The sequence below is a fragment of the Pundamilia nyererei genome, unplaced genomic scaffold, assembly GCF_000239375.1.
Source record: "Pundamilia nyererei isolate P.nyererei 1_Seehausen unplaced genomic scaffold, PunNye1.0 scaffold00599, whole genome shotgun sequence".
Classification (NCBI taxonomy): domain Eukaryota; kingdom Metazoa; phylum Chordata; class Actinopteri; order Cichliformes; family Cichlidae; genus Pundamilia; species Pundamilia nyererei.
Window position 1 is genome coordinate 84772 of NW_005188000.1, and position 10140 is coordinate 94911.

The 10140-nt window shown below is 46.3% G+C and overlaps 1 protein-coding gene across 3 annotated transcripts; it reads right to left on the bottom strand.

Moving 5' to 3' along the window:
- Nucleotides 1–260: 260 nt before the first annotated feature.
- On the bottom strand, nucleotides 261–8189 carry LOC102213178 (nucleoporin 98 and 96 precursor). 3 transcript variants are annotated; one of them, XM_005754585.2, is made up of 13 exons: nucleotides 7985–8189; nucleotides 5879–5987; nucleotides 5398–5493; nucleotides 4909–5094; nucleotides 4562–4704; nucleotides 4353–4460; nucleotides 4078–4258; nucleotides 3827–3993; nucleotides 2238–2375; nucleotides 1168–1300; nucleotides 990–1082; nucleotides 734–871; nucleotides 261–560 (listed from the first exon to the last, which is right to left on the bottom strand). In XM_005754585.2, the coding sequence occupies exons 2-13, from the start codon at nucleotides 5955–5957 to the stop codon at nucleotides 412–414; spliced, it is 1611 nt and encodes a 536-aa protein (XP_005754642.1). In that variant the 5' UTR covers nucleotides 5958–5987; nucleotides 7985–8189; the 3' UTR covers nucleotides 261–411. The 3 variants fall into 3 exon arrangements, with proteins under 3 accessions (XP_005754642.1, XP_005754643.1, XP_005754644.1); XM_005754586.2 differs by having other exon boundaries at nucleotides 734–868; nucleotides 1168–1303; XM_005754587.2 differs by lacking the exon at nucleotides 2238–2375 and having other exon boundaries at nucleotides 1168–1303; nucleotides 7985–8188.
- Between the last annotated feature and the right edge of the window lie 1951 nt (nucleotides 8190–10140).

The following is a 10140-nucleotide window of genomic DNA, read 5'->3' on the forward strand; positions in this document are numbered from 1 at the left end:
AATATTTAGTATACACATCCAGAAATGCATACACTATTATATATTGTACATATATTATTAGTTTCAGGTTGGCCATTCTTGTATTTGCTGGTTTGTGTTGTTGTGTTTGCACATTTCTGTTGCTTGTGGGGCTCGCACACAAGAATTTCACTCGCATGTGCTGTGCCAGTGTGCCTGCACATGTGATGTGACAATAAAAGTGATTTGATTTGATTTGAACTTGGAGCGTTTTCAAATGAAAACACCGCTTTCAAATTTGTCTGGGTTAGTGTGGACGTAGCCTACTGCAGGGCAGAAGCTCGAGTTTGACGGCTTCTTTGCCGTGAAGTTAAAACTGAAAGTAAATCCTCATCTTTGGATCTCGATAGAATTTAAAAATAACTTCGTACATGAGCAGCTGGAGCTCATCGGCTACGCCACCCTTACCTCCTCCTTCTTCTTGGGGTCTGAGAGCGGGTTTCTGAAGAGCGGCGAGTCTCCGTATGGCGAGTACGCCAGCACGCTGAGCTGCTGCTGGAGCATGGCCTGCTGGGCAGCCGCTGCATTGGGATCTGTGAGGGCTGGAAATGAGAAGATGTTAACGCTCCACGTGTGCCCGTGGGGACGTGAAACAGCAGCCGGAGGTCAGTTTGAGTCATTTATACCAGCAGCATAAAAGAAACATGAATGAACTAAATGATGACGTTTTAACAGCATCAATCTGTCCTCATCTCTAAAACATGTGGCCGCTCACCGACGGGCTGCGTTGCTCCGAATCCCAGGGTGCTCGTTCCACTGTTGAACCCAGTTGTTCCGAACGTTCCCATCGTTCCCAGCGCGGTGCCCAGTTTGTTCTGGGTGTTGCCAAACAGTGTCTGCCCGGGGCCGACTGCTGGACACACAGACGTGGACAAACTGACTGTTTAGTTTTTTCTGGCTGACTGAGCAGAGGTGAGTGTCCTAGTTAAAGCAACGAGGCAGTTACTGGGTACCGTTGCTGGGTCTGTTACCTGTTCCGAAGCTGGTTCCCAGTCCGGTCCCCAGCGCTCCAGTGGTGGACTTGTTCCCAAACAGTCCTCCTCCAGCAGGGTTTGCACCGAAACCTGCAGCCAGACAATCAAACAGGACGAGCTGAAGAGCCGGAGGCGCAGAAACTTTGACATCGTCACATATTTTCAGCTGACTTACCGAAGGTGGAGGTGTTGGTTCCGGTTCCCAGTGTGAGGGTGGGCTTGTTCCCAAAAAGGCCGGTGGTGGTGCCAAAGGACGGGGCACTGGTGGTGGTGGTGCCGAACCCGGCTGTCTTGTTACCGAATAAACTCTGCTGCAGAAGCCAAAGTCACAGGATACGTAAAGGACCTAAAACTTATCACTCAAACTTAAACTCAGCCTCAGGACTACAAAAGAGCTCCGAGTGCTCAAAGAAGCATCTGCCTGGAAATACACGAGCTTCCCCGCGTGCTCTGGAATATTTGTTCTCGAGTCATTAAAGGCATCCTCCTGAAAACAGGTGCACCCGTTAACTCTGCTTTAACCTCGTGGTTTGGGATGTTTGGCGCTAACAGCGTGGAGGAAGCTAACAGCGAGGGTGCAGGGTAAGACTCTCACACTGAGCTGCAACCCAGCTTTAAACAGATCAGTAAATGATAAGTTATTTTTTTACAGTTTTGTCCTCCTGTCACTTCACTATGACACACCATAATCGCTGATTTATTTTACCGTTAACAGGTCAGAGTTCACAGATTGTTAATCCACACCAGTGACAGCAGCTCTGCTCATGGATGATGCTTAAACGTGTTGGTTTTAAAGGACTTGCTAACTTCTGCCAGTAAAGACATTAAAATCTATGTTATTGAGCTTCTCTTTAGTTGTAAATGTGGTTGAAACCCTGCAGCACACGCCCTGCTGCATTTGATCATCCATCTCTTTCCCTGCTTTTATAGAATAAAGAATAAGTCGTTGCTTCTTTATTTCAAACTGTCCTCACAAACAGCAGAGCACACAATCGTAAAACGCACACAGGCTGGACACGAACGAAGCGCCGTGTCCTTCAGACTGAAATCAGACTGTGCTTCACTTCAAACTGTATGGACACAGAGTTGTTTGCCATCACAAACAAGAGTTTGATGAGGAAACATCTGATGAGGGGAGGAGCTGCTGCGCGCCGGGGGCGCGCGCGCGCGCACACACACACACACACACACACACACACACACACACACACACACACACAATAATGGGTCTGCTCTGATCCCAACCTGAGTGCCGACATTCCCAAATCCAGTGTTGGTTTGGCCGAACAGGCCCGTGGCTGTCCCGAAACCAGTGGCGGTGCTGGTCTGAGCTGAGCCGAACAAGCCGCCCGACTGAGACGCCGCCGTGTTCCCAAACAAACCCTGAAGAAACATCCAAACAACCTCACTGTGACTTCAAACAGCTTCAGAGTCAAGAGAAAACATGCTGCACCGCACCAACGCAGAGGCAGCTGAAAGTCAAACTGAGACGACAGCAGTGTTGGGCAAGTTACTTTGAAAAAGTAATTCATTATAGCTACTAGTTACTTCTTCAAAAAAGTAACTGAGTTACAAGATTCTAAAAGTAATTAATTAGTTGTAAAGTAACTATTGCGTTACTTAAAAAAAAAAAAAAAAAGTTTAACCCTCTGGGGTGCCGGGTGTAATCGGCCATTTTTGAAGTTTTGATGTTTCCTCCACATTTCACCTTTAAAAACTGTTTACTTTGTTTGGTCTCGTCCTTTTCAGCACAGCCTCACGTGTCTGAATTTACAGTCATGTTTTCATTTTGACTGACTGTACTAACACAATTGATCTAAAATCAGACAAACATAAAATCCAAGTAGAAAAGGTTGTATTTTTTCTACTGTAACAACCACAAACATGTTTATTGATCATATTTCATAACTTTAAATGCAAATATAAATTGTCAGTTTTAAAATCATATCCACACGTTTTGCAAACAAAGTTATTTGCAGCCATTTACCTTTGACCTTTTTTTAAAAAATTTTTTTAAATCTATTTACAGAACAATCAGCTGTTCTGCATTCAACAAGATGCCACACAAAATGTCATGTTGCCATATCATGTTTTGATTGGTCGACATGGTGCATTTTTTCCACCAACGGGCTGTTTTTGTTTTGTTTATTTTGCTGATAAGCGGAGAGGTCTCGCTGCGCTGTCCTTAGAGAAACGTGACGAAACTATTGAGGAAAAACACGTTTATCACGACTCTGGTTTTACGTGGCCGATCAACACAATTTATAAACTGGTATATGTCACCTTGTTATCTTGAAGTGGTCATGTGATTGGCTTGCCACGACTACTTTATTCTTCCTCAGTCAAACAGCATGTGATTGTTTTGCCCCCTGAGCTCCAGGCGTTGTGCCAAAAAGTGGTCGTCGGGCAGAAAGTGATCGCAGGAGCGCGCAGCTGCTTAAAGCTGTAGCGTCCAGACTACTTACAGCTACTTCCCTGCAGCTGATATAAGATGCTGAACCAGCTGAACACAGCTTACACCGTCTGTTTCTTGAAAAACAGTAACGCGACTGCGCTGCATTTTCTTGTTAGTAACAGTAACGCCGTTGTAACGATAGAAATAGTAATTAGTTAGATTACGTGTTACTGAAAAAAGTAACGCCGTTATTCCCATCACTGGACGACAGCGTGTGCTTTGGCTGCTAAACGAAACTGAATCAAACTGAAGCCGAGTCTGCTGGTTTCCACCTGCAAGTCTTTACTTTTTGTGGCTGCAGGAGTGAAATTGTGTGAAAATGAGCAGCAATCAAACTCAACCTGATGTGTCAGAAACAGTGAAGCGAAGCTAGTCTCACCATGCTGCTGGTGTTGGCCTGTCCTATCGTGTTGGTGTTTCCAAAGGAGAAGCCGGTGCTCTGGGCGGTGGTGGTCGCACCAAAGGGCTTGAAGAGGCTGCCGGCCTGCTGCTGGGTCTGCTGACTGAACAGGCCGCCTGTGGTCGCGCCAAAACTGCCGGTAGTTGCTGAACAGAGAGACGCGCACGTCACTTCACTTGCTCTCATCAACACTTCTTATTGTTTGTGGGCTCTACGTCACAGCTACTTACGCCCTCCGAAGGTGCTCTTGTTCTGGCCGAAGGAGAAGCTGCTGTTGGGAGCCGAGGATCCGAAGAGGCCGGTGGTGGCGCTGGGCGTGGCCGTGGCCTGGCCGAAAAGACTGCCGGTTCCCGGGGCCATCGGGTTGGTTGGGCCTTTCCTGCCCGCCTGGTAGTCCTCCAGCCTCAACTCCTGCAGGGAGAGGAAGAAACAACATCGTCAAACAACAAAACTGAGTTTTTAGTGGCTGCGTTTAAGAGCCGCGGCCAGCCGAGTGAAAACGGACCTCCAGAGACTTGTTCTCGTACTCCTTCATGGCAGTGATGCACTGGTGCTTCGTATTGATGCTCGTTGTCACGCCCGCCTTCACCATTGTGTCACTTCCTGTCGGAGGCTGAAGGAGGGAAAACAAATTTAACACAGAGCATAAAAACAGTGAGACGTTTAGTGTCTGAGGAGCAGAAAGACGATTAAAGGGGAAGAATAGTCACTCACGTTGAACTTCACGGTCGTTCCCGGCTGCTGAGTGGCGGAGAACCCCGAACCTCCAAACAGGGACGTAGCCCCGCCGAACGGGTTGGAGGTGGTGTTGGTGGAGCCGAAGAGGCCGCCGCTGCTGCTGGTGCTCGTCCCGAAGCCTGAAGAGAGAGTTCACGTCATTACGGGCCGAACAGAAGGAGAGTCGGAGCAGCTGCTTCAAACACAACGTCATTTTTCTCATATTTACATAAAACTGTAAACATGCTTTTTGTTCTTTAAGGTTTCTGATTTTCTCGTTGTCGTCGCTGCGGCGATTTATCGTTTTTAATAAAAACGAGAGTGAGGGTTTGGAGGGTTCTCACTTCCAAACGAGGTGGCTTGCTTGGCACCGAAAGCATTGTTCTGCTGGGAGAAGAGTCCGCCGGTGGTGCCTGTGCCAGTGTTGCCAAACAGGCTGGTGGAGGTGCCGCTCGCTGCGCCGAAACCGAAGCCGGTGCTGGTGGAGGAAGTTGCCGGCTGGCTGAACGTGCTGGACCCAAAGAGCCCACCTGAAGGAGCAACACGGACAGGTCAGCACTTACGAGTTTTCCTTCTTTAGACACGCCCCTCATGACTAAGCCGCCTCTGAAGGATCATTTTACTGGATTTGTACAGAACGGGCCGAGAGCAGAAAGGAAGCTTTGAACCGACAGTTTCTCTGCAGTCCTGCAGCCCATCACGCATCAACAAAGCAAAACTGAAAAACCACATGAATCCATCGGAGACAGCGCCGAGCTGCGTTCAGATGTTGTTGGAAAATCTCATCTATGCACACTGAAGCACCACAAACATTTCTGCTGCATGAAACAAACCTGGTTTATTCTGCGTGGATCCAAACAGTCCTCCAGTGTTTGTCGTCGCCCCGAACGCAGACGTGCCGAAGCCTCCCGCCGTCCCAAAGCCCGTGTCTGGAGAAAAGAGACCAGATGAAGACACAAGGATTCATGTCCACCTCTATCAGAGGGAACTGTGTTTTTCTATCTGTGAGATATTTAGTCTCTGCGTTATCGCGGGCCCTCGCCTCAGTCTGCTAATAGTGAAAACATCGACTGTCTCCTGACGTTTCACTTTTGTTTTTGACAATTTGAAGCTCTATTATGCTTCAGGAATTCAAACTGAAGCGTAATAAAACTGTGTGTGTGTGTGTGTGTGTGTGTGTGTGTGTGTGTGTGTGTGTAAATCCTAACGACGTGCTGCTCTCATCATTTCTTCCACATTAGTTTGGATATTTGGCATTTCTGACTCGCCCAAGGCATCGAGCTCACGCTCCTGTACAAAAAGAAATTCACTTACTTTGCTGACCGAAGGTGGACGAGGTGCCAAATCCTCCCGCCCCACCACCGAAGGGAGTCCCAAATGATTTGTTGAACATCTTGCCCTGCTAGCAGGACAGCATAAGTCTCTGTGGACACAAACACCACCATACAGTTTAGATCAAACGTTTATCTTCAGTCCCGCCGACTAACCGATCGAGGCAGCAGCAGATGTGCAGCTTCTGTTTTCTGCTGCCGTGTTTGTGGATGGTGTCTGACGGAGAGCAACAGCTTCACTTAAACCCACACTGGATCTTTCAGGTTTAGCTTGTATGTCTGTTTAGGGGTGTGGTTTACTGCTGCAGGTAACACACTGACCGTAGATCACGCCTTAAAGACACTTTAGTGTCCCAGCTGAGGAAAAACCTTCTGAACAGCAGGAGGAAAACTTCTCTGACGTCACTCAAATTAAATGTTCGGTATCAGCTTCTGCTCCGAGAAACCACATTTACAAACAGAACTTTGGCTTCAGCCTCACATCCACAGAGGACTTTAGAAGAGCCAATGAGCATGACTCATAGTGTCACGTCTTTGGATGGTGGGAGGAGCCGGAACCAGAGGAAATGCAGAGCTCTGTTTTTAACCCAGACGTGACGACAGAGGAGCGTGTCCAACCGTGACACTGCACTCTCACTGGTTCAGACCAGAAGCTCCATCCAGCTGTTAAACTGCACAGGCAGAAGAACAGCACGACGCAGCATTTGCAGTGTTACTCTCTACAACAGGAACACACTTACACTCAGCCGCTGCAAAGCTTGGACCAAAAGCTCTACAGCTTTTACGTCTCATTACAAATAAGGGAAGGAGGAACACCATCAGGTGGTGTTCAGCTCTGTCCTGTTGTTGCTCATCAGTGCAAACGCTGCTTCGGTGTGCAGGAGCGCCCTTCAGCAAGTGTTTGTGGGAAGGAATTTAATTACAACAGTACTCACAATCCTGTGATTTAGGCCTGTGACTACAGTGTTACGATGAAGTCTTCTTGTGTATATTCGAGAACACGAGGACAACGACTGCTCTCACTCCTGATTAGAAATCACTGCACTTCCTGTTCTAAAGCATCTTTTGTGCAGGTTAGGTGTTCTGGAGCTCTCGATCTCCTCTGAGTACATTTGACACACGACACATCGGCTCTGATGCGTTTTAGATGAAAAACAAATCTTTGTGTTGGATAATTAACTCTGGGCTCTTTCTACATGTTCGAACGTGCAACAGCATTTCCCCTACAGACACTGAAAATCACACATTCACTGACTTTTATACCTTTACTCATTCAATATTCGCACCTTGTTTTTACTGTGGTTCATCTGTGACATGAACCTCTTACACACAAGAAATGCCAGGTGTTGGTTCCAGCTGTGGTTTGTTGTTTTGTTTCAAATCATGTTTTTCATTTATTCTCTTTGTCAGGGATGGAAACAGACACATGAACCCACGAGTCAAACCTCCGATCTTCATCTCGCTCCACGAATCCACAGTCAGGAAGCATTTAAGGTGGAATTCTTTGAATGCTTCACGGGTACAAAATGACCCCAGCTGACGGAAACTGCACGCGTTTACCCATACCCTTGTTTTAATGACTTCTGTGAACACATTATCACGCTATCGGTCATTTCTCGCCGACCTCGATTCGCCTCCACGTGCGGCTAACCGAGCTGATCCGCCGGTTAGTCACAAACATCCGAAACACAAACGTTAATGTTGGAAAAACTGGGCGGGTTTACAGTAGGTGCTATTCCGGCTCCTAACCGGGCGAGTCCGAGCCAGACCAAACCAGCTCCAAACCGCAGGTGAAGTCATGTAGCATTATTTCCGCTCCCGCTAACAACAAGTTAGCTCCGTGAATCTAGCCGACACACACCGAGCTACCAAACAGCCGCGTCGCTCGGTGAAGAGGACGCTGTAAAGGTTTAGATTACCCCGTTACAAACTCACTGTTGTCCTGGATGTTTACAGGCGCGCAGTTTAATCGCTGTTACGAGTTACCTGCGTCAAGCTAATGCTAAGCAGCTAGCTAGCTTTGCGGCTAAGTAAACGATAGCAAAACAAAACTAAGACAGACAAAAGAAACGTTTTAAAAGACACTGACCTTTAACACCAATGTGACACCCGCCTCTCTGTTTGCCTTCCGTCCACACTGACCAAACTACAGAGTCAGAAAGTTCAGCGATGGAAGCGCTTTAGCTCAACATCCACCGCACAGCTTTGTCAACGAGGAGGGAAAACGGCCCCACGCAGCGTCAGCACGCACTTTCATACGTCAAACGTCACGATGACGCTGCAAATAGCGCCTAAAAACAAAATCCAAACGTCGCCGTTTGGTACACATGAAAATAATTAAATAGTATTATATCTATATGTATTTAAAAAAAACATGAAATCGCAACCTGTGTATATTACACAGGTTATATATATGTGTATATAACGATACACAGGAAGTCTGTCCGATCACGAACTCAGCAATGAAGCAATGGGAGTAATTCTCCACCGATAACGCGTTAAATATGATATTCATATAAATCGGTGGTGCAGCATTGGCTGAAAACATTTTGCCACCTATTTCATGCTGTGCCGAGAAGATTAAAGATCAATACACTTAAAGAAGATCAATACAAATAACTGTTTTTGTGTCTGAAGGCCTCAAAGGCAGCCGTCGGCGGTGGAGCAACAGACAGTAACGCGAAGCCTGTTTATGTACGAAAAAGGAACAGCAACGATATTCTAATGCTATATATACTTGTTATATTTATTTTGGAGGTCTCTGTTTCCCTCACCATCAGTCTGAGGTTCTGAAACTAACAGCAGCATCGCTTTTAGTTGAAAACACTCCAGGTTTAGTGAATATCCTCCTGCAGAAACCTGAAAAGGAACAACGTCGGTCTCTGGGGATGAGAGACATCAGGAACAAGTTTGAAATAGATACTTTTCTTTATTGTCACTCCATTAAACGTGGACAGCCCAAAAAGTTCATCTAGACCAGGGGTCCTCAATCCCAGTCCGCGAGGGTCGGTGTCCTGCAGGTTTTAGATCTCACCCTGGGTCAACACACCTGAATCACATGATTAGTTTGTTACCAGGCCTCTGGAGAACTTCAAGACATGTTGACAAGGCAATTTATCCTTTTAAATCAGCTGTGATGGATCAAGGACACATTTAAAACCTGCAGGGACACCGCCCCCGTGGACTGGGATTGGGGACCCCTGATCTAGACATTTTCAGTGGGAGAAACGTTTCATCATCATCATCATCATCATCAGGTGACTTCTACAGTCTCAGCTGACTGCAGGTTTCCAACCTTATAAACAAGACATTTGCATAATGACTGAAACTAGCACCACTGAATGAACAATGCGCAGTGAGGTCAGCTCCTTGATCGTTAATATGATTTGTTTGTGTCAGGGGACCCGATCCTTGGGGTGGACCAATTTTTGGCAGAGTGTGTTTTGGGGTTTAAAGGCCACAGAGACGCTGTGTTAAGAAAAAATGATAATCAGTTCCACAATGAGGTCCTCAGTTTGTTTGTCACATAGTCTCTTCAGATCAAACCCTCACACGTGCAATAAGACTGCTATATGTGCAATTCTTCTGACGAAGTTGTACTTTTGTATTTTCTTACTCAGTGGTATATAGCATTTGTATTTCTATTTTATTCTATTGTATATAGTATTTTATTTTATTTTATTTTATTGCATTCCAGTGTTTTCTAATTTCTGCTACATAACTTTGCACTTTTGCTGTAACAAAACAAATTTCCCACCTGTGGGACTAATAAAGGTCATCTTATCTTATCTTAGTGCAGAAATGTTTTGAAATGATTTGTTTTTATTTTGCATGTCTCGATAAAATCTACAGTGAAGTTCATATTAAACCAGGCTGACTGCAGGTGGACACGGAAACAGGAGAAACACAGCTGCACTGTCTACCAGTTTGTGGATTTGGACATGAAAAACTACAGCTGGGCACACTGTTCTTAAAAGTAACAGCAACAACAAGAAGTATCTATCGGCCTGATGTCCTGAGGGCAGACCTCAGCCTTCACTCAGCCTTCAGGATGAGTCTGATGCTCTGGTCTCTGAGCTCATAGATAAGGCTGCTCAGAGCTCTGCAAAGAACGATAAGACACTAGAAGCATTCTGCACGAGCACAGACACTCTTCTTGAAACCGTTTTTGAGGTAAAAAACGGTTCACAGTTGAAGAAAGGCTGAAGCTCAGCAGTGAGGATTCAGGGCCAAAGCTGTGTCTGT